Source organism: Desmodus rotundus, chromosome 5 (assembly GCF_022682495.2).
Source record: "Desmodus rotundus isolate HL8 chromosome 5, HLdesRot8A.1, whole genome shotgun sequence".
In the NCBI taxonomy this organism is placed as follows: Eukaryota; Metazoa; Chordata; class Mammalia; order Chiroptera; family Phyllostomidae; genus Desmodus; species Desmodus rotundus.
In genome coordinates, this window is record NC_071391.1 from 4,904,317 (window position 1) to 4,930,971 (window position 26,655).

The window sequence follows — 26,655 nt, forward strand, 5'->3', positions numbered from 1 at the left end:
GCTTCACCACCAGTCTCAACCATACCATCTGATCCAGGTGCATGCCCCTGGTCGTGGGGCAGCCCTGAAGGTGCAGAAAAAGGCTGGTTTAGTCCTTTTGCAGGAGGGGACCAAAAGGAGACAAAGAGGATCAGGAGTGTTACATATTCATCTCTTTCCTTGGGAAACAGCTTTATTTACAAAACAGGTCGAAAATAAGAACATGAAATGACAAGCCCTTGGGAATGTGGGAGAGCTGGCTCTTGGGAACCCATGTGTGAAGCCCAGACATCCAGGCAGAGGGTCTAAAGGAGGGCTGGGGGTGTGACGGGAACCTAAAATTTGAACTCCTTATATTTCTTGCTGCCCCCACGGCTGTCCTGGGGCTGAGCTTTCCGTTTCTTTTGCTAAAGGAGAGAAAGAGAAACAGGTTACGACAGGTTAAACAACCCGCTGATCCCCAAAACAAGGGTGGGCAGCCTGACACAGCCACACACGTCTGAAGTGCTGAAGTGCTGAAACTAGATTCTCAGACTTGGAGGAGTTCCTTCCCCTCCCTGTGCCTGTTTCATCAGCCTTAAGGAGGGCAGTCCACTAGGCCGTTCCTAAGGTTCCAGCACCAAGGAAGCTCAGGGCAGCAGGCCCTGAGTTGTCCCTCACTCTCCCCACTAGAGGACACCACTCCACTGAAAAAGGAGTCCCAGTCCCCAAGCCAGAGGTTCTGCTGTGAGCTCCTACCTTCTGTTTGGCAGCATGCTCAGCCACCATGTCACTAAAGTCTTCCTTCTCCACTTGTGCCTGCTGCTCCCGTACATGCTCCTCGTACTTCTGGGTCATGGCCATGGGGTCCAGTTCCAACTCTTCAGGTGCCAGAGCCACTTCCACACCTTGCAGCTCAGGGGCTGGGCCCTTCCGGCTCATAACCTACCAAAGGGATCAGAGCCTTGCTGTTTCCAAAGAGAGGCTCAGAAGCCCCAGCTTCTGTCCCCTATCCAGTCCTCAAAGGCAGTGTCCACCAAGGACTCACCGTGGACATGTCATAGATGTGGGTCGATCCCATTATGGCTCCCCCAACAGTGGCCGTTCTCTTCTCTGGCAACACAGTAAACAGCTGGGGCGTCTCACTTCTGCAAAGAACAAAGGGGTCAAGACCAAAATGAAAGGGAAACAAAAGAACACGAACAGCACCTCCACCCAGCACCCAGCTGGAGAGATCCCGAGACACGGGGGGAAATGATGCCCAAGCTGCCTCTGCAGGTCATGGAAACCCATGAGAGGAAAGAACCGGGTCAGTGCTGACTGCGGGGAATACAGCCTGGAAAGAGTAGAGAGACTGAGTTAGGGATCCCCTGAACCAAGTTTAGGGGATCAGAGACCAAGACTACCACATGCAAAGAAAGGCTAAGGGTTAGAGGCTGAAAGTTTCCAAAAGATCTCTGGTACACAGAAGCTAGAAGAGAAGAGGCTACAGCAGTTCCTGCCCAGTGTTGTGCCTGGAGTTTTAGCATACAGAACTCAAACTTCCAGCCCTTCCATTGGTGTGAGCACCATCCACAGCCAACCTCACCAGCTACTTAAAGGATTCCACTTGAAACACAAGAGCAAATCTACCAGTATCAACCCAGACATGGCTTCATCCCCACCTCTTCTCCTGAAGCGGTGACAAACTACAGTCACACAGCAGCCAGAGCAAGCGCCTTAAAATGGAATTCAGATGCTGTCCTTCCTTTGCTCAAAACCCACTGAGGCTTTTGATCACAATTTGAATAAAGTTCATACTCTTTATCATGGCCTAAAGGGTTCACGGTCTGACCCCTTCCCCAGTTCCTGCTCACTACACTCAGCCACAGTACCCTTCTTTCTCCTTCTTGAATATGCAAAACTTGAGACTTCTGCTTCCTGACAAGGTGCAACAGGGACTAGATGTACCCTCCCACCTGAAACAACCAAAAAAAAGGGGCAAAATAGATCTAAGTTTCTTAATACTATCCAGAAGTGGTATAATAGTGGTTTCCAAGTCCCTGGACATGAGACAAGGAAGGACAGTGATTCCTGAGAGACAGGTAACAAGTGAAGTGAGTCCTTCAATTGCCCAGCCTACTGCACGGAGAGTCTGCAGACCATAGAAGGAGGAAGAGTAACGCATGCAGAAGCCGAAGGACTCCATGAGTTGAAGAGATAAAGCTGCAAGTGCAAGGAGGCCAAGGCAGCTAGAGATCACAGGACAGGGTACTGGAGAAGAAAAAGCAGGCCAGAGACTCAAGAGCTCAAGACACCTGCAGAAGGTCCCCCTCAAGTACTCAGGTAAGTACTGCATGTGAGGAAAGTACCTGGGCTAGGGAGAGAACCACCTGAAGGGCTCAGTGGTAACAGTACCTGCCCCTTACTCGGGACCAAGAAGAGCACCTAGCCCCACTAGGCAGACAGAAAAAAACGCCTAGTTAACCAGGCACTGGGTCAAGCATGCAGAGCACCCTGTGCCTCAGTAGTGGGGCGCACTGCCTGAGTCTCGCCTACTGAACCTGAAGGCAAGACCTCAAAGAATCAAACTGTTTCCAAGTACAGTCAAATCTTGTTTCTCAAACATCTTGGTTCTCAAACAATTCAGTTCTCAACCAAGTTGCTCACAGAAAAAAATGTCTCAGTTGTCTAAAAAAACTTCGGGTCTCGATTCTCTTCCCAACAACCCTTCCATGTTGATACCTGTGTGATCAGTCATGTGTCTCTCAGGCAACAAATGACATGTGGTTTCTGAACAAATTGCTTGTCAAACAGTTTTCCAGAACAAATTAAGTTCGAGAACTGAGGTTCCACTGTACCTTAACTGTGTCCCTGGACAAAGCTAAAGATTTACAAGAATACAAAAGTATCCTGGTACATTTCACAAAGTCTAGCATCCAATCAAAAACCAACAGACATGCAAGGAAGCAGGAAAATCCAATCCTTAATGAGAAAAATACTCAGCTTAAATCAACCCAGAACTGGCACAGATGTTGGCATTAGCAGGCAAGTACATTAAAATCTTTTTTTTTTTTTTTTACAGATTTTATTTATTTATTTTTAGAGAGAGGGGAAGGGAGGGAGAGAGGGAGAGAAACATCAATGTGTGGTTGCCTCTTGTACGCACCCCCCTGGGGACCTGGTCTGCAACCCAGGCATGTGCACTGGCTGGGAATTGAACTGGCGACCCTTTGGTTTGTAGGCCAGCATTCAATCTATTGAGCCACACCAGCCAGAGCTAAAATGTTATTATAACTACATTCCATTTGTTCACAAGTTAAATAAGAGACACAGAAGATATAAAAGACCCAAATCTGCCCTGGCTAGGTGGCTCAGTTGGTTGGAGCATCATTCCATACAAACAAAAGGTTACAGGTTCGATCCCCATTCAGGGCACATACCTAGGTTGCGAGTTCAGTCCCTGGTCAGAGCACACACAGGAAGCAACCAGTCAATGTTTCTCTCTCACAATGATGTTTCTCTCCCTCCCTAAAAATCAATAAACATATACTCAAGTGAGGATTGGGAAAAAAAAAGTCCCAAATCACACTGCCAGAGATAAAAACTGTAATGGATGTGATTAAAGTCAGATTAGAAACTGCAGAAAAGGAAGAGAAATTTTCTAAAATGCAACCCAAAGAGAAAAATTATATTTTGAAAATGAATAGAGCATCAGTGAAAAGTGGAACAACTTTAAGAGACCTAACAGATGCATAACTGGAGTTCCCAAAGGAGAGGAGAAAGGTAACGAAAAAAGTATTTAGAAAAATGGTTAAAATTTTTGGAAAATTAGTAGAAACTATAAACCCAGATTCAAGATGCTTAATAAACTCCAAAGAAACTTAAAGAAAATCACACGACACACTGCCCTACAGAGCACACAGCATAATCAAATTCTCCAGAACAGTGAGAAAATCTTAAAAGCAGCCAGAGAAAAGTAACACATGTACAGAGGAACAAAAGAAGGGTGAAGACAACAGCTTTCTCATCAGAAACAACAGAAGACAGACAATAGAACATCTTTAAACTACTTAAAAGAAAAAAAGCAGTCAGTGTAGAATCCTATACCTGACAAAAACATTCCAACAAGGTAAGCCATGCAAGAGCTGAATTCACGACCAGCAGACCCACAAGACACGCAGAAGGAATGCTTTGAGGCAGAAGGAAAATGATACCAGATATCAACCTAGATACACAAGAAGAAAAGGAAGAACACTGGGTAATTACATAGGTTAATATATGACTCTTATTATTTAACTCTCTCTAAAAGATCACTGACCATTGAAACAAAACTAATAACCATGGCGAGTAGGGTTTCTAAGATGTAAAAGTAAAACGTATGACAACAGTGCGGCAGTCAGGAGGAAGAGATGCAAGCACACTTTTGTAAAGTTCTTAATACTACCCGGAAGTGGTGTAACACTGCCTGAAGGCAGACTGTGATAAAGACGGATATTCCAAACCCTAGGCACCCACTAAAATAATAAAACAAACACTTACAGTCACTAAGTCAAAACAGGAGGTAAAACAGAATCATAAAAAATGTTCAATTAGGCCCTGGCTGGTGTAGCTCAGTGAACTGAACGTGGGCTGTGAACCAAAGGGTCGTCGGTTCAATTCCCAGGCAGGGTACATGACTGGGTTGCTGGCCAGGTCCCCAGTGGGGGTCGCTCGAGAGGCAACCACACACTGGTGTTTCTCTCCCTCTTTAAAAATAAATAAATAAAATCTTTTTAAAAAATGTTCAATTAATCCAAAATAGGAAAACAGAAAAAAGGGAACAAAGAACAGAACAAACAGATCATTTCATGACAAAGAGGATCAATTCATTCAGATGTAACAATCCCACGTGTTTACCTACCTAGTGACAAGAGCTTCAGAATGCACAACTATGCAAAATCTGTGCTTTACGGCGCTTACAGTTCCTCTGTCCCCGATCATCCTGTGACTGGCTCTTTCCTAGCTTTCAGCTCTCAGCTCAAATGCCCCCCTCCTCAGTGAGGCCTTCCCAAAGGCCTCCCACCACCCAGCCCCTCTACATCCCACTACCCAGTTTGCTCAGCTTCACTGTCCTATCGTCCTATCCACGTCGGAAACGATCTTGTTCTCTGATGACTCTATCTGCCCTGTTTTGTCCACTGCCGACTCCCCTCTGCCTGGAGCAGTGCCTGGCACGGAGATGGAATTCAGTAACTGTGTGTACATGGGGGCACGTGACAACAAACATCAGCCAGTCAACCTAGAAGCTGAAGGGAAGAGAAAGGCCTCCCCTCTCAGACTACTGGTTTCCTCACCCATCCATCGCCTCCTCGATCTTCTTCTTCCTCAGCTCAATGAGTTCAGGGGTCTCCATTCCAGCTGGCACTGAGGAGAATCCTCCAGGAGTGATGAGGCCACTGTGAAGAGAGGAACAAGCCTTGGAGTAAAGAGAAGGTCCCCAAAGACAGACAGACCAGTTCAGAGAGACAGACTCTGCTCCCCCACCTGTCTGCAGGAGTAATAAAGCCTGTTTCATCTGGCTTGTCTTCATCACTTTCCTCCTCTTCCTCTTCTTCTGAAGACTCTTCATCAGATGGCTCCAGCTCTCCCCAAGGGGTCCGATCAATCTCTTCTTCTTCAGTCTTGGTCTGAAAGAGATCACTCATTCATTTAACAAACGTTTACTACCTATCCTGTGTCAAGCTATTATAAAGGGAAACTGATACTGATAGAAGAATAAACAAACCACCTCTGCACAGAGAGCGCTCATATTCTAGCAGGGGCTTGCACTTGCATTGCAGCTCAGAAAAACGCATGCCCTTCTTCAGACTTTGAAAATTCACAATACCCAGCTCACTGGGAATGAAGCTATAAACCAGGGGTGTCCAAACTGTGGCCCACAGGTCGCATGAGGCCCAGGATGGCTATGAATGTAGCCCAACACAAAATTGTAAATTTACTTAAAATATTATGAGATTTTTTTGTGATTACAGATCACAATATATTTAACGTGTCACAATGTATTTAATGTGTGGCCCAAGACAACTCTTCTTCTTCTGGTGCAGCCCAGAGACGCCAAAAGTTTGGACGCCCGTGCTACAAACCAACTTTCTCTAAAACTTCATGACCTTAAGTAAGGCCAAGCAGGCCAGCCACGGCCCACACCTGGAATTCGGCTGCATTGGTTCCGAACACGTCCCCGTAGAGTGGCTTCCCTGTCTCGTCTACCGGGGGTTTGCCCCAGCCACCAGCATGGTATCCAAAGGAACAGCTCTGCAAGACAGGAAATGCAAGTCAGTTCTACTCCTAGGCTCCTAAGTGGCACTGCAGGCCTAGAAAGAAGTCACACTCCAAAGTACAGAAATAACACTTAGGAACTCTGGAAATTATGATTTCAGAGACGAGTTAAACGTAAAAAGGCATTATAAATCATAAGCAACAAAAATCTGGAGGCCACAGGACAGGGAGATGAGAGTACGTGAATAACCTCAGCTTTGCGGTAGCCCATACTGCCTAAAACTGAAACGTATTCATGAAAAAACATGACTCCCGCTTCTTACTGATAGTTTCCTAACTTTATAAAAGCCTTTAGAATCTATTTCTCATAAGAAATTCTGCCCTGGCTGGTGTGGCTCAGTGGATTGAGTGGCAGCCTGTGAACCAGAAGGTCACAGGTTCAATTGCAGGCCAGGCCCCCAGCAGGCGGTGCGTGAGCGGCAATCACACATTGATATTTCTCTCCCTCTTTCTCCTTTCCTTTTCCTCTCTCTAAAAGTAAATAAAATCTTTAAAAAAAAAAATTCTGAAACTGAACAATTACTTCTTTTTCACTTTAATGACTTTGTTGTCTGTTAATTTTTAAATTTAATTTTAAAAAAAAATTTTTGATTGATTTTAGAGAGGGAGGGAGGGTGGGAGAGAGAGATACGTCGATTTGTTGTGGCACTTATTTCTGCATTCACTAGCTGCTTCCTACGTGTGCCCGGACCGAGGATCAAAACTGGTGAATCAGGACAGCGCTCCAGCCAAGGGAGCCACCCGGCCACGGCAATGGTTTTTTTCTTTTGAAATAAAAATGAACTTAATGCCATTCCTGACATAAAATTATTTCTGGGTGTGTGTATGTATGTACGTATCCATCCACGTACATACCAGGGAGATATCTGGAAACATATTCACCAAATGTTAAGTCCAGTTATTTCTGGGTGATAAAATTGTGATTTGTTTTCATCTTTGTACATCCCGATTCTGATTATTTTAGGTGAGCATGTCAGGTTTTTTAAATAACAAGACCCATTATTCTTTTTTTCTTAAAAAATAAAAACACATGGTGGAATGAGGGAGAAAAAAATCTCGCCCTAGTTAAGAGCAGAGGCAGCTAAGAACGAAAGAAAGGCAAGTGCTCACCTCAGGGATGGGTGAGTTCAGCCCAGGGATTTTCAAGTTCGGGTACGACGGGGGTGGTCCATATCGCTGCATGGCAATCAGCCACGGGGGAGGGACTTTGTGGGCATTCTGCAGGAAAGAGGGAACGAAATACCATCTGCCCAACCCTATCCCTTTGTCTCCCTTCCGCTCCAATTCCCGCCCTCTTCTGTGTGTCCCGTCAGGTAACTGGCACTCACTGGTCCTACTGGCATCCCCAAGGAAATCCTTAGCTCATCAGACAGATCTCCTGGCTTCTTCTCCTTCAGTCGTGTCTCGAACTCCTTCCCCTGGGGAAAAAGCAGAGCATGCCGTATTGTGAACGCCAGACACGCACTGGGAACTCAACGGCAAGAGGACGTGAGAACAAAGATGAGAAGCCCCAATCCACACCCGACACACAACCCCGCTGAGGGCTGCCTCGTCCCCACTCGGATTCTCATCGCCTCTCTCCCTGGCTGGAGCAGGGAAAGGAATAAAGGCCAGGAAGGAGGGGGTTTGAAAAGACAGACTCCCAGCCCTCTAATTAACTAGTCCACTGTGAGAACGTGGGCAAGTTCCGGACCTGCTTTCTCATCTGTGGAATGAGGGCGTTTGACCGGATGATTACCAAGATCCTCCCGCCTCAAGAATTCCAGGATATCATAGTCATTAATATTTTATGAATCAGAAAAAAGTTTTCTCTCTCCCCCAATATAAAATGTTTCCCAAAAGCATCTGCCTCTGTCCCTAAACCGCCCACCATTAACAAATATCGCTTCAAAGACATGGTCTGCACCTCTCCAAAACACCGCCTCGTCTGAAGATTTCAAATTCCATCTCACTCAGGGGAGTTAATGGACAACTCTGAGGCTGAGGGGAGGGGCCACTGTACCAGCCTCAAAAGCCCTTCAGACCAGGAGTTACAGACCCGTGACCGAAGGCCCAGCCTTGCCTCCTCAGTCCCCACTCCCAAACCTCCCGAACCTCATAGTACAGGTCCCCATGGATGGTCAGCTTTGGCTTGGTCTGCCACTTAAAGAAGGCGTCATGCAGCTTCTGGTAGTCAATGTCGATCTTCCCCATCTTGGGTCGAACCTTCTCTCGCATTTTTGACTTCATAGTCTTCTGTTCTTCCTGTGGAGAATGGCAAAAAAGGGATTTAACAAGTTCAACTCTTAATAGATCTGGCTCCCCACTCCCAGAAGAGCTGAAACAAAACCTCATTTATCTCATTCAGAAAGTCACCAGAACCCTTCCTGCTCAAACCCCTCAAAATTACAGAATCCGTGCTGAACAAAATACATACATCCTATGAACCAAACTCATGAGTTGCCTCTGAGAGACCTGGCAGACGAGAGCCTAACCAAGAGGCAAATTTCACCTGGTACTTTGGCACCTCCTGAATTTTTGTGGGACATGCAACTGTTGCCCACTCCAAGTATTTAATTAAAATTTTTAAATTTAAGAAGTCACACAACCGCCACGAATCTCTAGCCGCAAAGTGTACTGCGCTCACGTGGGAGGCAGATGACTACAGACAAAGCCAAGAGCAGCTGGCAGAGAAAGGAGGCACTGCCTGCAGATCAAAGTCGCCTGGCCAAGCGCAGGCACAGGGGATGAGGAGACAAGGGGGACACTGGAGCCACTCAGAACCAGACGTCTCCGGGGGGAACAGGAGAGCTGGCTCTGAGCACCACGGCGAGGACTGACCCTCCTGCCACGTGTCACATACAGTGCTGACTTCTAAACCGGAGATCAGATAATTAGACAATTCATAAGAAGGTGGGTTTTGGAAACCAGATCCCAATTCTGAAGCAGGCCCCTATTCAGGACATGGCTGCCCCAGGGCAGCTCTGAGCCCCAGGCAGGCCCTCACCTTCTCCTGCAGCGCCTCCCGCATCTCCTGGATGCCTGTGCGTTTGATGAAGTCCGGCAGCTCGAAGGGGGGCTTCTCGATGCCGCGTTTGCCCTGTAGGTACTTGCGCTTAAAACACCAGTGGCGTGGCACGGGCACAGAATTCCGAGTGGCCTTGAGGTGGACCAAGAGCTTGGGGTCCTGTGCTGTCACATCATGCATCTCCACAACGTCAGGCCGAGCCACGAGCTGAAAAACAGCGACACACCTCAAAAAAGTCCCAGCCTCTCTGGTCTACAGCCGTTTCTTTCTCCTTCTCAAAGGACTCATACCCAAGTCACCCAGGCCTCCTTCGAGGCTCCCCTCCCCAAAGCAAAACCCCCCACAGGGAGTCTAGGAGCTCCAGGCCTGCGGGATGAGCTCAGTCTCACCTGCTTCAGTTCAGCCACAGTGAAGCGATTCATTCGGCGCAGCTTCTTCTTGGACAGCTTGGGGGCTTCTGGCTTCTTTTCCTAGACCAGAAGACATCTCTCTTTAGAGCAGAACCCTTCAGTGTCGATCAGACTGCCCAGCTGACCCCAAACCTCAGCCACCACGGGACTCGCCCCCCGCCAGAGTTCACCACGGTCCCGCGCGCGATGCCTCTCGGCCAGCCAGCCAGCCCAGGAGTCCTCGTCCCCCCAACAGGATGGTGCGGGCCTCACCGCTTCGTCATCGCTGCTGTCATCGTCACTGTCCTTGTGCTCCTCCTCAAAGCCCTTCTTCTTGGGGGCTGTAGAGTTCTCCAGTTTGTCGAGTTTCTCTGGCTCCTTCTCTTTCTCCTTCTTCACATCGTCAGTGAGCTGAGGAGGTGGAAATGTGGAAACCTCAGCCCTGGGCCCCTCCCCAGTTCCTGAACCCAGCACTGAAATATGTCCACCTTACCCCATCTTTCCCCGTCCCTACCCCTTTCCTGTTCAACTCTGCCCCTCGAGAGGGCTGCTCCTGGTACCTTGAAAGCCTCAAAAATCCTCTTGAAGAAGATGAAGTTGGGCTCATAAATTTCGGGTTCTTCAGTCACGTACTCAATTTCAACATCAGCAGCTGGGGATTCGGAGCCACGGGACCGGGCTGACTCTTTCTCTCGGTCCCCAGAACTCTCAGATGATGCCCCCCGTGACCGCTGGGGCTTTTTCTTCTTCTTTCGGTTCCTACGCTTCCGGTTTTTCTGTCAAAACAAGTAAAACCGACTGGGTCAGGGAATCCAAGCACCATGCCGGCCCCCAACCTCTAATCTCCCCCAATTTCCTCAAGAAACTGAGAAAAGAGGCCTTGAGCCCTGGATGTTGCGGCTCAGTGGGTTGGGCATCCTCCTGCAAACCAAAAGGTCACCAGTTCAACTCCTGGTCAGGGCACGTGCTTGGGGTGCAGGCCAGGCCCCCAGTTGGGGCTGTGCAAGAGGCAACTGATTGATGTATCTCTCCCTCTCTTTCTCCCTCCCTTCCCCCTCCCTAAAAATAAATATGTTTTTTAAAAGAAAAGAAGCCTTAAAGTCAGACTCCAAAGTTCAGCCCCTCTTAAGTTGTGGGCCTCTGGATAAATTACTATATTTCTCAGAAACTCAGGTCTTTTAGCCTTAAAAAGTACAAGTGTGTTGTACCCAGAACTCAAAAGACTGCCCTGGATGGTGAGGCTCAGTGGATTGAGTGACGGCCTGTGAACCAAAAGGTCACCGGTTTGATTCCCAGTCAGGGCACCTGCCTGGGTTGCAGGCCAGGCCCACAGTAGGGGTGCATGAGAGGCAACCACACACTGATGTTTCTCTCCCTTTCTCCTTTCCTCTCCCTCCCTCTAAAAATAAATAAAATCTGAAAAAGAAAATAACTCAAAGAACTGTGGCAACCGAATGAAAAATCCCTACGAGATGCTGGGGACAAAAAGCAGCACGACAGCAGCTGCTGCGTGCGGAGCACTGAAAAGGGGAGCTACCTCGGTGCCCAGACCCGGCTCCATACCTCTTTTTTGGATACAGACACTGTGTCCTCCTCAGTCTCTGACGCTGACTGGCCCAGGGACGAGCGCATGTCCGTTTCCATTTCTTCTTCCTCTGTAAGGGAGGGAGGTGGCCATCAGTCTCCTCTCGGGGCCACCGTCCTGCTTAGTGCTCCCAGCAACCCCTCTCTATCAAGGGCCAGTTCCTGTCCAACCCCCCCCTTGGGAACGGGAGAGAGGGATGCAGCCTCGGCCGCAGCCTCTCCGGGTTCTGTCCCTGCCGCCCTCAGGACACCACGACGCACTCACCCTGCTGAGAGTTCATCTCCTCCTGGCGGCTCTCCTTCAGCTGCAGGATCTTTTCCAAAGCCTGGGGGATCTTGGGGCCCACTGAGGGGTCATCCATCTGCCAGAGACAACCCAGGAGGAGGGGGTGATAGTGCCTCTTTTCCGAGGACATCCATCTCCTATACTACTAGGAAGGCTACTGGCCAGATGACATAAACAGCAGAGAGCAGATAATACCAACCGGGCTCAACCGCCCCTCAGCATCCCTCAGAGTGAACTGCAGGGCCCTGCCCCACCTAAACATGTCTGAACTGTATATGCCGCCTCCCCCCAGAAGTCCTCCTGCCTTCTCTGAGAATCCTTCTCTAAAAATCCAGAAAAGAGCCCCCTTCTAAACCACACTCTCCTCTCCCTGTGAAGAAATCAGCAATCTCACCTCTCTGTTCTCATCTCCAGGGGGCGGTGGGGGACCACGAGGCCGGGGAACCGGGGCCCCCATGGGCAAAACAGTGGGAGTGGGGCCCACTGGAGCAGCAACTAAGAAAGAAATCCAGCGTGAGAAGAGACAAAACACTCATTTTAAATATTACCTTCCTGGCTAAAAGTCAGGGTGACCATGCCCTTGGAGGGAAGGAGTGGCTAGAAGGGAGCCAGGTGGACTTTTGGGGTGCTGGCTACGTTTTGGTTCTTGGTCCAGGTACTGGTTGTACAGGTGTGTTCAGTTTATGAAAGTTCACGGAACTACATACTTCTGATGTGCACTTTTTAAATGTGATATATACTTAAATAAATAAAATTTTCATCACCATCCTTGCCCTTTCCTTCCGTTATCAAGGTCTCACCTCGAGGACCCAGAGGCGTGCGAACACCAATTTGGCCCATGTCCTGTGGGGGCCGAGGGACTGGGGTGCCCATCTTGGCAATCTCCTGCTGCCGTTCTTGCTCCAGTAACACAGCCGCCTACAAGAGGGGAGTGGAAGTGGAGCCACAGCTTGGAACTCCACTGCGCAGGCAGTCCTGGCAGGCACGTCCTTTCAGCCAAGGAACAGGCCCCAGGAGAACAATCAGGCACCACTGGAGTTCTGGCGTCCCCGCCACCCCCACGCTTCCAGGATACTGATCCAAACGGGGGAGCCCCTCTCATCTCATGTCATGTCATGCACACGCGCACACGTGCACACACACGCACCCTGGAAATAACACCAAGAAACACCCCAGGAGACTTCCAGTTCCTAGCAGAGAATATGATATTTAGCTAAACCCTGACTTCTATTTTTTAACAAGAGCTTCGTCCAAAAGATTAAGTTATTTCTAACAAACAGTGAATTCTTTACTTATATCTGCCCCTGAAGATCTAGCACAATCTGGCAAAGACAGTATTGCATGAATACTTCCACGGCTGGTGCTAGTAACGCCTTTTTCCTAATGCTCCAGTAGGTAGCAACTGACATAAGACACCTGGGGGGGTGAATGTCTCATGCATCACATTTAGTCTAAATCAGATACAAATGACTACATTAGCCCAGAGTCCTCCCCACGGTACCTAAAATGACATCCTGTAAGACTAGGGGGATCATCAAACTTTCCCTGTAATGGGCCAGGCAGTAAACACTTAAGCCACTGTACAGGCCCTTTTACACACTCGTGGGGTTTTGTGCTACAGTTCTTTAAAAATACAGAAACCATTCTTAGCTTGTATTCCATACAAAACAAACAAAAACAGGCTCCAGTCCACAGCTCACCAGCCCCTTAGCTACAAGAAAAATGAAATTATCTGGGAGAGGCTGAAACTTCGTTGAGGACGAAGGAACCTGGAATGGTGGATCTTGTTTTGGACATGAAGCAATAGAACTGACAGCCATGGAACTGGACCATGGAGTCAAAGATTGAAATGAGGGGCATTACCCGCTTCTGCTGCTCCAAGAGCTCATGCTCCTTCAGTGAATGATCTCCCTGCTTAAAAAAGAAAAGAAGCTCTTAGTGGCACCCGCACCAGCCCCCCCCGCCCCCGCAGTGTGCTACAGCTCTGCCTCCTGGGGCCCCCTTCCGGCCTAGGGCCTCAGTTCTAGCCTTTGGTCCAGACCTTCCCAGAAGGCTTGGCCCTAGAATCCACCTCTCTCTAAGACTCTACTCCCCCTTCATAACCCAGGCCAGGCTGCCAGCTGCCCTACCTGCTTGGCGCGCTCCTCTTGCTGCATCAGCAACGCCGCCTGCTGCTGGGCCAGCTTCAGCCGCTCCTCCTCAGACAGTGCCACAGGCTCACCCACCCGAAGAGAAGGCGGGGGTCCCAAGTTGGGTGGGCGGGGTCCAACTGCCATTGGAAAGCCAAGGCCAAGGCCTGGTGGAGGTGGTGGGGGTGGTGGAGGAGGCTGCAGAGGGGGTAGTCCCATGGGTGGCGGTGGCATGGGAATTCCAGACAGCTGTGGAAAAAACAAGACCATAATTTAGGAAGCATTTATCTACTACAGACATTTGTTGGGGATCTACTATCACGGAGATGCCGGGACTCAAAGTCAAATGGCGCACAGTTCTTGCATTCAAGACAATACTCTACAGCGATCCGAAGAGAAGATATTAACTTTGGGGCACCAACCAATGAAAGCTAGCAGCACTCTCCAGAAAAATATCTTGAGCACAGATTTTTGCATACAACCTCAGGAGACTCACGGACAGCTCTAAAGGCCATCTGAGGACTCCTTACCCCACACACAGAAGTCAATGGACCCCAGGTCAGAGCCACTGCTCTAGAGAAAAAGAGCTATATCCTGGATCAGAAAAGACAGGGAACTTGAGAGGACTTAAATAAGCAGGAGCTGGTGTGCCCCAATAACTCACTAAATGTAGGGAGTATGAAGTCAAATCAAGGAGTGAGTCCTAATGTCTTAATGAATAACACAGAAACTGTGCCCCAGGAGCACAAAGAGGGTAATTACTTCCAGCTGGGTGGGGGAGACTCAAGTCAAGCTTCCAGATATTTAAGCTGAATCTTAAACGATCAGTAGAATTTGGAGGAGCAGACACTGGAGAAGGAGGCGAGGCTAGGACCAAGGGAGAATTGGAGAGCTCCTAATTCCGTCACTGCAGTACCTTCCTGCCCAATCTGCTAGTTACATCCCCAGGACACTACCCGTGAGAAGGGCTATCCTAACCAGAAGGGACTTGATAAAGTGCAACAACCTCCCTACCTGTGCTGACATGGGAGGGGGAGCAGCTTTGTCCCCATCTTCTCCTCTCAGAACCGGCCGATTCAGTACGATGCCAGTCTGCAAAAGAGACCTCTAGGTCAGTCCATGAACATGCTGTTCCACTGAACGACGCTCACTCCCGCCCATGCCACAAAATTTACCCAGCGCCTGTCTGCCAGAGCTCGGGCTGAGCACTGGGGAAAGCCAGTGTGCGTATAGAAGCGGTTACAACAGAGCACGTAAAGACAGTAACAGGCAAAAAGGGCAAGTCCCGCTCGCTGCGTGCAGGTACACAAAGAATGAAGGCTTCCTGCAGAAGCTCGGCCTATCCCGACACCCTGCTGCTAACACTTACCTGGCGGGTGTAGGTCTGCAGCCGTTCCACAAGCTCCTCGCGACTCCCTGCTGGACAAAGCACAGGATTAATGGCGTAGCACAGGCCGAGCAGGCCAGGCGGCGGTAGTCAAGTCCCAGCAGCCCGCCTCCGCCAACCGCCCCCGGGTCTCCGGGGTAACCAGACTCCGCTCCCCCGCAGGCCTACGCTGCCGGCTCTTGACCTCCAGTGCCCCTCACCTTGGATCGGAGCTCCGATCTCTGCCAGTTTGGCCTGAAGCTCCTGGGCAGCCCAGGCGCCATAGTGCCCAGGTGGTGGCGGCGGCGGCAGCTGCAACTCTCCTTTGGGAGGCTCAGGATGCTCGGCCGCCATCTTAGCCACGGCTAGGCGCGCGACCAAACCGGATGCTCAGGCCAGACTGGGGGGGCACTTCCCGGAACTTCCGGCAGCGCCGTCCGCCACGTCCCCTCCAGGGTTGGAAGGCCTTTGCCGTAGAGACCCACCCCCTGCTGTTCTCTAATTGTCTCTAGGCAGCCTCGCCACGAAGCCTTCTGGGAGTTGTAGTACGGCGTCCGGCCAGGGCGCTGTGCGCACTGGGGACTGGAGCGGCAGCGGGGCTGTGCCCGATCTACCCGTGAGCCGACCGGCAGCCTCCCGTCCCGAGTCCCAAATCGAGCGAGAGAGGCCTGGACGCTTACGTTCCCAAGGACCCCTAAGGACTCACTCCCCGGCGGCCAGGCGTTGGGCGCGGCAAAAAGCTAGAAGTTGCAGCTGATACCTGTGATAAAACGGTGTCTGATTGTCTGCCGCCCACCCCTGGCCCAGCTGAACGCGCTGAAATGGGATCGGAGCCGGTAGAAGAACGGACCTGCCCGGGCTGAGATCCAGCTGCCGACCTGGGGGGAGGGCCACGCTTAAAGCCCTTTTTTCCACCATCCAGGCCGGCTGAAATGTCGTCTCGTTAGGTCGTCTCCGCGTTTTCCTGTCCTTCCATGGAGCTCCCATAACACGTTCAAACCTCCACCATTTGTTTTGAAGTCTTTCTTGCCCCTTCTCCCCACCTTAATCCCCAAGAACGTGAGCAGGGGCCTGATGGCATTCAGGAAGTGCTCAATAAATGATTACTGGGGGGGAAGCAAGTGGAACAGCCTTTCCAACAACAGGATTTGTGTTGTTTTTAGTGTCCGAAATAACTTTTCTTCCCTCATTCCCATGAGCCTCCTGGGAAGTAAACCCTGCCGCCTGCCCCACCCCCCACCAGCACCAGTGGCCTGTGAGCCTGAGAGAGAAATGGGCAGGTACCCCCTAGCCTGCCCAGCTTCCACCTCTCCCTGTCCTGACCAGTCAATTCGGTTTCTCTGCCCACCTCTGCCACTAGCTCCGGGGTTCCTCTGCCATTCTGGCTCTGTCTCTGGCTGACAGGCTCACTACCTGTGTGTGTGTGTGTGTGTGTGTGTGCGCGCACATTGGGGGAGAGAAACAGGAAACTCAAGTGAAATGGTCTCATTTCCCCGCAAACTCCCACACCCTTCAGATCTCTAGCATGCTCCATTTCACCCACTGCCTCCAACAGAGAAATAGCTGGCAGCAGTGAAAAAAAGAATGGGGTGCCCGGTCTAGCGCAGCTGAGGTTTGTGAGAGAGGAGAAAAGGACCAGCTAGGAAATTCTCTTCACTCCTGCCCAGACCTGGACCCTTCCCACTTCTGTCACTACCACCATCCCAGTCTCCTGACACTCCCTGAGGGGAAGCCAAACCCAGAAAGGACAGAAGGAAAAGCAGCGCTGCCCTCCCCTCCAGCACGTCAGCCCACTCAAGCAGAACCATTCCTGATACAAAGGAAGTGTCTTTCTGCTCCCTGTAACTGGAGAGCCAACGGCAGGTCACCCGAGGCTAGAGGCCCCCAGGCATGTGTATGCAGTAGGGAAGGGGATGGGAGTCTCTGAGGCAGGAAAACGAAGGACTGATGTGTGAGGAGGTAGTGTAGCTTAGGCCCAAAAGTGACAGCCCAAGCGAGGCCCCATTTTATCCTAAAAGCTCTGGGACCCAAGCAGAGGAGGACCCCCATTGTTCAGAGGGGAAGACTGAGGAGCCAGACTGGGACCACAAGCAGTTATCCCGATGCTGAGCGTCCCCTTTCCCTTCTCCTTAGTCAGGGTCCTCCCACAATACTTATCTGCATGGGTCCGCAATGGAATCCAGTCCCTTCCAGTGCCAGCTTTGGGGTGGCTGCCACAGCTCCAGGATCCTTGCTGTACCAGGCCAAGAGGGCAGCAGAAAGCAGGGGTCCAGGAGAACCGCAGAACTAAATGTGGGGCTCTTGGCTCTTGGCGGGACTTCGGGCGGTGCTGCTGCCCAGCTCCCAGGTGGTGGGAGCTAAGAACTAAGAGGGCAGTAGAAAACTCAAGACCACCCCCCCCCCAGGAGCTCACACAGAGCCTTTGCATCCATCACCCCTGCAGTCTCAGAACAGCTCCCCCTCAGAGAGCTGGAAGCAGCCATGCCCAGGCAAGGTGCCTGAGCAAGGGGTCCCAGGCACACGAAGGCTCTGGTCAGGAGTTAAGTGGGTCTGGGGTCCTCATGAAGAGTGGGAGTGGGTCAGCAGCAAGGGGCCCCCTGGGGCTGGAGGCGAAGGGGTATCCAGGGGTGTGAGGGCAAATGAGGCCAGACCCAGGGCTGGAAGTGGGAGAGAAGGAGAGGAGACAGAGAGCATTTGATGCTTATAAATAAATGTACTTGTGTCTCTAACTCCCTCAGGACCCACCAGTCCGAGGATGACCAGTGGGGTCCAGGGATGTCTAGCAATGCTGTCGTATCCAGATACCTTCTGGGGCTCAGTTTCCCCTTCTGTAAAGTGAGGGCAGGAGCTGGCCACACTGGTGCCCGGACTCAGCAAGATTGCCAGGGGAAGATGCCCGCATCCGAAGATGCCGCCCGGAGACCGTTCAGCAGCCCGCGAGCCAGAGCTGCCCCCTCCCCTTCCTCTCCTTCTCCCCCGCACTGCTGCTGGCCCCCGCCCCCGCCCCGCCTCCAGCGTGCAATGGGGGGCGGGCAGCGGGCAGAGTCGGGAGCAGCGAAGCCCAGCAGACGCTGCCACCTGATCCCATCCAGGCTCCGAGAGGCGAGCAACGGGTACTTGGTGCGCAGGGCCCCAGCACCCTCGGACCCGCCGCGGATTTCAGGAGAAGGGTTGGGAGGTAGCGGCGACCACCCGCCGCCCAGGTCGGAGGCAGAGTCCTCGCGCGTGAGTACTGCAGTAGTCAACCTGGGGCTGGGGGGGGTAGGGTGGACTGGACCGAGATGGAGACGATGGGTGGTCGGGAGTGTGTCCTCGGGACCCAGTGCCTGGAGAGCTTGAGGAGGGGGACTCACGGCCCCCTGGGGAGTGAGAGAGGACTGGGTGAGGGGGAGAATCCGGGCGAATCTGGCCTATCCCCTATGGTGAGCAGATCCCAATGACAGATCCCTAGGGGAGAGGATGTGATGAAACTGAGGGAATTGGGGTTGGGGGAGGTCGGTAGTGACGGAGAGAAGAGAGGAAGGGAATTTGCAGGTAGGGATGACGTAGGGATGGATGACAGGGAAAGGGGGCTAGAGGGACCTGGTGCAGGCTGGGATGGGGGAGGAAAGGAGGGAGGTGGAAAGATACTTGATCTCCTGGGACACTAATTTGCAGCCTTCTCAGCCTCTGGCCCCTTCCTCTCTAGTGCCAGGGGCAGTGTCCCGTTCACTGGGCTGCACCACCCTTAAGTAAGGATGGAATCTCCAGGTCAGCCAAGGATCGGTCAGGTCGCCAGGGCTGGGTGGTCCAGGACTGGGCGCCCTCCTCCTCTAAATGCACCAATATCAGCCCTAGAGCTTGGAGCGGAGAGAGAAAAGGGCTCATTTGGAGGCGGGGGGGGGGGGGGGGGGGGGGGGACACCCAGGCCAGTTCGCAGAACTCTGGTTAGCTATTCCCTTTCTTCTTTGGTTCCCCTGAGAAAGAAAAGCAATTTGCAAAAAGCGGGCAGCAGCCTGAGCTAGAGTGTTCTGACTAAAATTAGCACTGATATTCTGATGAGGCTGGGCACACTGACCTGTCTGGGATGGCTGAGGGACACTCTCCCTGTGGAGAAGGCACGGGGTGGGGTGGGTGCGGGGGGAGTGGGAGGTAGTTTGAAGCATCTGAGGGGCAGGAGCCAGGGCCTGGCCCCAGCAGACCCGCCCCACCCCGGCCTGGAGACTAGAGGGAAACTCAGCCCCTCCTGGGCGCCCGTGCCCTGCCTCTGTCTCTGGAACGGGCACCAGGGAGAAAACTTGCCGAGGGAAGGGAGGCTGCCCCCGAAGTCTGAGCAGCACCCTCCGCAGGGCCTGGAATGTTTACCCTGGCCGAGCGCCCACCCAGAGGAGACAGGGCTACTGCTTTCAAACACCTGAAGGTCTGTCGTGGAGAAAGAGGGTCCGTGTGGTGTAGGAGGGCAGCGCGAGCAACCATGTAGAGTGGAAGGGGGAAGGGGACAAGCTGAAGACCCCAGCTGTCCCAGAAAGAACTTGTGAACAGCCAGGGCTGCTCAGAAACAGACCAGCTGTATCTGAAGGTAATGAGTGTCCCGTCATTGACGGTGGCCAAGCAGAAACTGGTGCCTGGAGAACACTTGTGATGATGCCCTGTTCCAAGTGAGCCTCACATTGGGCTCTGGCTAGCTGGCTCCCTGGGGCTAAGGGGAATGGGGTGGAGGGGGCGACCGGGCAGGCTGCTGTCCCTCTCGGTGGGGCCTGGTTGAAGCATCTCCCGGGGGGAAATTCCACTGTAGTCTCCTCAAGGCTTGATGTCTTCAGCTGACCCAGAGCCCTCTGAAAAATAGGGTGGTTTCAGCGAGTTCAGCAAAGGTGGGAATAGGCTGGCCCCCACTACGCCCCTTTGGGAAACTGTGTGTGGTCACCAAGTCCTCTAGGTAGGCTCAGTGACAAAGGGAAGAAGGTATGCATCCTCAGGGGGCCACTGGCTCTGCCCTCCTCCTGCAGGCTGCCCACCCCTGCAGAGCCAGCCCTCCCCTGCCCCAGCAATCCTGGGAAAGACCCAGGATGAGGGCGACTCGGACTTTGTCTGCTGTGCCCTTGGTTGTCCCCTGTGGTTGGACCCTTCACCCTCCTTGGCTCCAGACGGATTAAGTCTGTCTGCCCGCTGGTGGCGGAAGCAAGGTGATAGGGCCCGGAGAGAGGGGAGGCCTGACCAGGACATCTTTCCCCCAAACAGGTTTAAATGTAATCCAGGGTTAATTGGGGTGGGGGGAAGGAGCAGGTCTGGAAGCCAAGCCCAGGGCTGCCAGGGAAGGTGATGGTCAAAGAGCTTTCACATTACCTCACCCCTCCTGGGACCCAGGTGCCCTAGTTCCACACCTGCACGTGCCTGTAAGGTTCCAGCCCCCCTCCCCTTAGAGGGGGGTGTATGTGAGGCAGAAGCCGAACCAGAACCTGGAGGCTGAGGCCCCTGGGGCAGAGACCCCACCTATAGCTAGGGGACAGGCATTGCTGCTGAAGCTGACTTTCCACTGGAGCTGCCAAGGGCTGTACTGCCCTTGAGCCAAGGCATTCATGTGTGGGCACAGGTGAGTGGCCCTTCGGCCTCTCATACCGTCACTCACCGGGGACGTAGGCCCACCTTCTCCAGGAGATGCCCAGCAGGACAGCCAGCAGGAGCCCCTCCGTATTCCCTGCACCGCCGTGCACCTCCCAGGCTGCCATCCCACTGCCTCGGCTAGTCTGCCTCACTGTAGAGTGAGCTGATGGGTGGCCAGGGTTTCAGGTGTCTGGGGGTGGAATCCAGATAAGGTTCCAGGATTTCAAGTCCTTCCTTTCTTTCCCTCACGGATTTATTGGTCTTGGGCCCTCAGAGCAGGAGCCCAGCTAGGAGGGCTCAGGGCTCAGAAGCGTGCAGAAGTGCCGGAGTCCAGGGCGGGCTGGGGAAGTCAGTTCTCTGGGGAAGCAGCACCCCTGTCTAAGGGCGTGGACTCTGGAGCCAGAAAGAGCGGGTCTGACTCCGGGTGCTGCTGATACCAGCTGTGGGGCCCAGACAAGGGGCGTCATCTGTTAGAGCCTCGGTTTCCTTGTCTGTGACATGGAATACCTGTTCTGGGTCAGGTGATTGAACAGGATTAAGTAGATAATAGTACAGGACACAGAGTAGCCTGCAGTATTGACCCTTCCCTCTGTCAGAGACTAGAGAAGGTGAAGGCTTGGTCAGTTTCTGAAGGGCTCAGTTTCTGGGGCGTCAAGACCAACCCTTGGCTGAGGCCATCAGGTAAGGACCCTAGAGCAGGGGAAACCTTGAGCTGAGGCTTCTGTGCTCTGAGGCAAGCCTTGGTGCTAAGGCAAGTCTACCGGGGAGACAGGTACAAATGGCTAGGAGACAGAGACTGATTAGGGGCAGGCAGAGAAGCCCAGACAAGACGGGGCCCAAGGGAGGCCGTGGCTGTAGCCTGCAGGGCTGGCCACACCCCAGAGTCTGTAATTCCACCCAAGACTAAGTTATCTGGAGCAATGTGGAGATAGGGTCTTGGTGAAGGGAGGGAGGAATCTGATCTTCCCTGGCCTCTCTGCTCACCCCACTCTCGGGAGCTCTCCTTTGCAGCAGTCCACTGGGGCTCGGAGCCCATCTCCTCTGCCCACTACAAACCTGTTTGCCTCCTTCTCCTGCCAGGTCTCTCAGGAACACTGGCCCTGCTTCCAGAGCCTCAGGAGCCCCCATGAGTGCCAGCGAAGGGTGTCCTGGATAACGAGACCCTGGCCAGCCCAGGGGTAGGTAGCCCATCATGCCTACCATCCTCCAGCGCCTGCAGCAGGCCACGAAGATGATGAGCCGCAGGAAACTCCTGCTGCTGGTGCTAGGGTGCAGCACCGTGAGCCTCCTCATCCACCAGGGGACACAGCTCAGCTGGTAAGGGGTCTGGGCTTTGGGAGGGGGCGGGGCCCAGGGAAGACACGGTTCTCCTGTGGCCAGCTGCCTGGTTAGCGCCAGAACTGACAGCGCCCCTTCCCATTCCATGCACCTGCCGGAAGAGTCTGTCCTTGCCCGGGCTTTGTTCCTTCCCTCTCTCCTGAAAGTGTTTTCCGTACATCTTTATATCCACACAGCCTCCCAGGGCAGGGACTGATCTTCACGCAAAGGGCTGAGTGACTTGCTGAAAGTCACAGAGTTAGTCAGTGACTACGCTGGGACTCTAATCTAGCCCAAGACCTCCGCACACATCACGGGGTGCCTCCACAAAGGACCGCAGACTTCTCACTACGTCTGTTGTGCTGGGCAAGTCCCCTCACTTCTCCGAGCCCCAGTTTCCTCATCTGTGAAATAGAAATGATGGTATGTGTGACCCAGCCTGTCACCCTGACACAGGATACCATGTGACAACTAACAGGAGTCCTGACCCTACTCCTGGCTCACATGTGAACCCAACAAATCTCTGCACCCCCTCAGGGTCTCCACTTCCCCATTTCCTACGCCATCTGCCCAGGACAATGGTGCCAGTGGGCCCAGTCCCCCTTGCCAGATGATTGACTGGTCTTTAACGTCTGTGTAGACATCATTATGAGCCCGAATCAGCCATGGACAGGAAATCTCAATAGCGTTCTCAAAGCTGCTTAAAGTTGTCCTCCTGACGTTATGCTTAGGATGGAAGAAAAGAAACTGGAGAGACTCAAAGTCTAAAGAGAGCTTACAGCTCACATGTAATCGCAAACACCCTGTTTCAGGGTCAAGGACACAGAAACGAAAGCTTCCTGAAGACTAGCATTGTTATCTGTTTTTTATACTATCATATTTCTGGAGTCTAGAACAGTGCCTGGCACATAGGAGATGTTAAAAAAATATATTGGCTGAATGAATGAGTAAAGATCCAGAGGTCTTAACAGAATCATGTGACAAATGAGTTGCCTCAAAGCCCAAGCCACATCTCCACAAGGCGAGGAGCTGGGGACAAAGGAAACGTGAAAAAGAAAACAGAGCCCTGGCTGGTGTGGCTTAGTGGACTGAGCTCCCGCCTGTACACCAAAAGGTCGCCAGTTGGATTCCCAGTCAGGGCACATGCCTGGGTTGTGGCCGGGTTCCCAGTGCAGGGCACTCAAGAGGCGACCACACATTAATGTTCCTCTCTCCCTTCCTCCCTCCCTCTCTAAAAATAAATAAATAAAATCTTTAAAAAAAAAGAAAAAGAAAACAGAGAGCAAGAGCATTTGGTGACTTTGTCTGGGTTGCCAGACTCCTGTAAATGAGTTTTCTCCTGGTCTTCACTCTCTATATCCGCAGAGCGGAATTCCTCAAGGAGCTCCAAGAGCCGCTGGCCCTGTATTAATTACCTATTTCTGTGTAACCTCACGGCCACAAAACTTAGCAGCTGAGCTTATCAAACTTTTATTATCTCAGTTCTGTGGGGCAGGAATCTGGGTGGGGCTTAGCTGGGTGCCTCTGGCTCAAGGGCTGTTAGGAGGCTGCAGTGTCATCCAAAGGTCTGATTGGAAGGGCCCCCCTTCCAAGCTCATTCATGTGGTTGTTGTCAGGCTTGAGTTCTTCAAGCAGGGTGATGGACTGAAGGTCCAGTTCCTTGGGAACTGTTGCCACGTGGTACCTCCCCATAGGGCTGCTCACGGGATGGCGGCGTGTTGCCCCTTCTGCCTGAGTTTTCTTAGACAAAGAGATCAAGATGAAAGCCATAGTCTTTTTGTAATGTAATCTCACAAGTGACATCCATCATTTCTGCCCTATTCTATTCCTTAGAGGCATCAATAAGTCCTGCCCATACTCAAGGGGAAGGAAATACACAAGAGCATGAATACCAGGAGGCCAGCAGGGATCACGTGGGTCATCTTAGAGGCCGCCTTCCATACCCCTCTACTGCTCTGTGGGTAAAGCCCAAAATAAGCCGCTCTGTGGCCCACCCCACAATCCTTGGGGAGGGGCAGAAGTCAAGCTGCACACCTCTCACACCCTCCTCCCTGCACCCTTCCCTGGATCCTGCAGGTACCCCAAGCTGTTCCCTCTGAGTTGCCCGCCTCTGCGGGACTCGCCACCACGCCCCAAGCACATGACCGTGGCCTTCCTGAAGACACATAAGACTGCGGGCACTACAGTGCAGAACATCCTCTTTCGCTTCGCCGAGCGCCACAACCTGACGGTGGCCCTGCCGCACCCGACCTGCGAGCACCAGTTCTGCTATCCGCGAAACTTCTCCGCGCACTTCGTGCACCCGGCCACGCGCCCACCGCACGTGCTGGCCAGCCACCTGCGCTTCGACCGGGCGGAGCTGGAGCGCCTCATGCCGCCGGGCACCATCTATGTCACCATCCTGCGCGAGCCAGCTGCCATGTTCGAGTCGCTATTCAGCTATTACAACCAGTACTGCCCTGCCTTCCGGCGCGTGCCCAACGCGTCCCTCGAGGCCTTCTTGCGCGCACCCGAGACCTACTACCGCGCGGGCGAGCACTTCGCCATGTTCGCGCACAACACGCTGGCCTACGACCTGGGCGGCGACAATGAGCGCAGCCCCCGTGAGGACGCCGCCTACTTGGCGGGCCTCATCCGCCAGGTGGAGGAGGTCTTCTCGCTGGTCATGATCGCTGAGTACTTCGACGAGTCGCTCGTGCTGCTGCGGCGTCTCCTGGCCTGGGACCTGGAGGACGTGCTCTACGCCAAGCTCAACGCGCGTGCCGCCAGCGCGCGCCTGGCCAGCATCCCCGCGACCCTGGCGCGGGCCGCGCGCGCCTGGAACGCGCTCGACGCCGGCCTCTACGACCACTTCAACGCCACGTTCTGGCGCCGCGTGGCGCATGCCGGCCGTGCCTGCGTGGAGCGCGAGGCGCGCGAGCTGCGTGAGGCCCGTGAGCGCCTGCTGCGGCGCTGCTTCGGCAACGAGCCCGTGCTACGGCCCGCCGCGCAGATCCGCACCAAGCAGCTGCAGCCGTGGCAGCCCAGCCGCAAGGTGGACATCATGGGCTACGACCTGCCCAGCGGTGTTGCCGGCCCGGCCACTGAGGCCTGCCTCAAGCTGGCCATGCCGGAAGTACAGTACTCCAACTACCTGCTGCGCAAGCAGAAGCGCCGGGTCAGTGTGCGGGCCCGGCCCGAACCGGTCCTGGACAATCCCCCACCGCCTCGGCCCATCCGGGCACTGCCCCGCATCCCCCAGGGCCACTGAACTCCCGGAGTCTGGCCTGGAGCTGCCTCATTTGGGCCCCAGTTTCCAAAAGGCTTAAGCCTCACTCTGTACTTGGGGGTGCATCTCCCTCTCTGAGCCCACCTCCCTGGGGTGAGCTGAACCCCGCCATCCGGGAGGGTGCTGATAGGCCCGATCAAGGCCCAGGCCATCCTGTCCTGCTTCCTAATTGGCTGGTGACTTTTACAGGCGGTCTCAGGCCTGTCCAGAACTGTCCATTCTGCCTTTTTCAGGGTCTTTTCCCAGCGAATGAGCGCAGGCCACAGAGAGGGGCTCTGTCTGCCAGCCTCCCGGGGCTCTTGCTCTTCACAGGGGTCAGAGTCCCCCACATCATCTGTCTTCCAGGTTCCACCCTCACCACAGACCTAAGCTGCTCCCAGACTCCCAGAACTAAGAGTTCTTGGGTTGGGCTTTTTGTTTGTTTGGGTTTTTTAAAAATAAAATATCCTTAAAATGTGCAGGTTGTGTGACAGTCATTGGAAGCCAGATGCCCCCACATTTGAGGATGAGGCAGATGCCCGAGAATGGCTGTGGGCACCCTAAGAAGGGACGCCCTCCACTGCTCTTTGCAGCAGCTCACCCTTGATCAACTGAGCCACCTCAGCCACTCATTCCCTTCAAGAGAATCCACATTATTTTCATTCCATTCAGCAACATTTTCCGAGCACCATCTCTGTAACCCGGGACACAAGTGAACAGGCAGCCGGGGCCTTTGTCCTCATGGAGCTGGCCGGGGGGGGGGGGGGGGGGGGGGGGGGCATGGACACTGGGGCGGAAGGAGACAAAGGGAGGACTGCAGGAGGTTAGAGCAGAACAGCAGCTCCTTGGCCAGGGCTCAGGCGCGGGGAGGGTCACTCCAGGTAAGGAGGTGCGGAACTCCAAATTGTACCTCCCCTTTTTGCATCACGGACTTCACCCCCTGGCCTTCTTCCTGCACGGAGAAGACAATCCTGACCCAAAGGATTGTCGACCCAGAGGGCCGTTCCCTGCCTCTAATGTCCTCTGGCAGAACAGAACTCTCTATTAAGACCAGCAAAGAATCAGGACTTTTTCTGTCACTTTCTTTCCTACTTTATAATGTACAGCTACACTGACATATCCAGACACATGAGCGTAGCTAGCGTGGTCTGCTGTGTGCCAGCCGCTTGTGTAAGGGGTGTGTATACCTTACTCTATGAGATAGGCACCATTTTATGGGTGAGGGAAGAGAAGCTTGGAGAGGCCACCCGGCTAGTAAGTGGCCACTAGGATCTGATCCCGGACAGTATAGCTTTGGAATCTGCTCCTTGGTGCTGTCGCAGGGCCATTCGAATAAAGAAATTCACATGACCCAGGCTAGGCTGACCCCAGGGCCTTCCCCGCAAAGAACGGCAAGTGGAGACACCAAGGCGTGGTGGCAACTCCTCTTCCTTTCCTACGGAGACGGTCATTGACCTGTTTGGGCCACAGAGATTGCAGCGGTTGGTTGACACAT

General features: G+C 53.1%; 2 protein-coding genes across 9 annotated transcripts; one reads left to right on the plus strand and one right to left on the minus strand.

The window, feature by feature from the left end:
- Positions 1 to 150: 150 nt before the first annotated feature.
- Positions 151 to 15,405, minus strand: SF3B2 (splicing factor 3b subunit 2). Of its 3 annotated transcripts, none has more exons than XM_024574227.3 (22): positions 15,238 to 15,405; positions 15,020 to 15,066; positions 14,665 to 14,742; positions 13,651 to 13,899; positions 13,385 to 13,435; positions 12,322 to 12,439; positions 11,916 to 12,016; positions 11,501 to 11,597; positions 11,215 to 11,306; positions 10,212 to 10,427; positions 9,925 to 10,062; positions 9,652 to 9,732; positions 9,242 to 9,469; positions 8,350 to 8,499; positions 7,584 to 7,673; positions 7,366 to 7,473; positions 6,124 to 6,231; positions 5,464 to 5,606; positions 5,274 to 5,375; positions 1,007 to 1,106; positions 718 to 903; positions 151 to 386 (listed from the first exon to the last, which is right to left on the minus strand). In XM_024574227.3, the coding sequence occupies exons 1-22, from the start codon at positions 15,368 to 15,370 to the stop codon at positions 315 to 317; spliced, it is 2,688 nt and encodes an 895-aa protein (XP_024429995.2). In that variant the 5' UTR covers positions 15,371 to 15,405; the 3' UTR covers positions 151 to 314. The 3 variants fall into 3 exon arrangements, with proteins under 3 accessions (XP_024429995.2, XP_053781556.1, XP_024429994.2); XM_053925581.1 differs by having other exon boundaries at positions 13,385 to 13,432; positions 15,020 to 15,069; XM_024574226.3 differs by having other exon boundaries at positions 15,020 to 15,069.
- A 2,681-nt stretch (positions 15,406 to 18,086) lies between these two features.
- GAL3ST3 (galactose-3-O-sulfotransferase 3) lies at positions 18,087 to 25,601 on the plus strand. Of its 6 annotated transcripts, XM_053925879.1 has the most exons (4): positions 21,841 to 21,913; positions 22,111 to 22,336; positions 23,747 to 23,874; positions 23,990 to 25,601. In XM_053925879.1, exons 3-4 carry the CDS (start codon positions 23,798 to 23,800, stop codon positions 25,161 to 25,163), a joined length of 1,251 nt encoding a protein of 416 aa, XP_053781854.1. In that variant the 5' UTR covers positions 21,841 to 21,913; positions 22,111 to 22,336; positions 23,747 to 23,797; the 3' UTR covers positions 25,164 to 25,601. The 6 variants fall into 6 exon arrangements, with proteins under 6 accessions (XP_053781850.1, XP_045039076.1, XP_053781852.1 ...); XM_053925875.1 differs by lacking the exons at positions 22,111 to 22,336; positions 23,747 to 23,874 and adding an exon at positions 18,087 to 18,241 and having other exon boundaries at positions 21,677 to 21,913; XM_045183141.2 differs by lacking the exons at positions 22,111 to 22,336; positions 23,747 to 23,874 and adding an exon at positions 19,218 to 19,574 and having other exon boundaries at positions 21,677 to 21,913.
- The last annotated feature ends 1,054 nt before the right edge of the window (positions 25,602 to 26,655 follow it).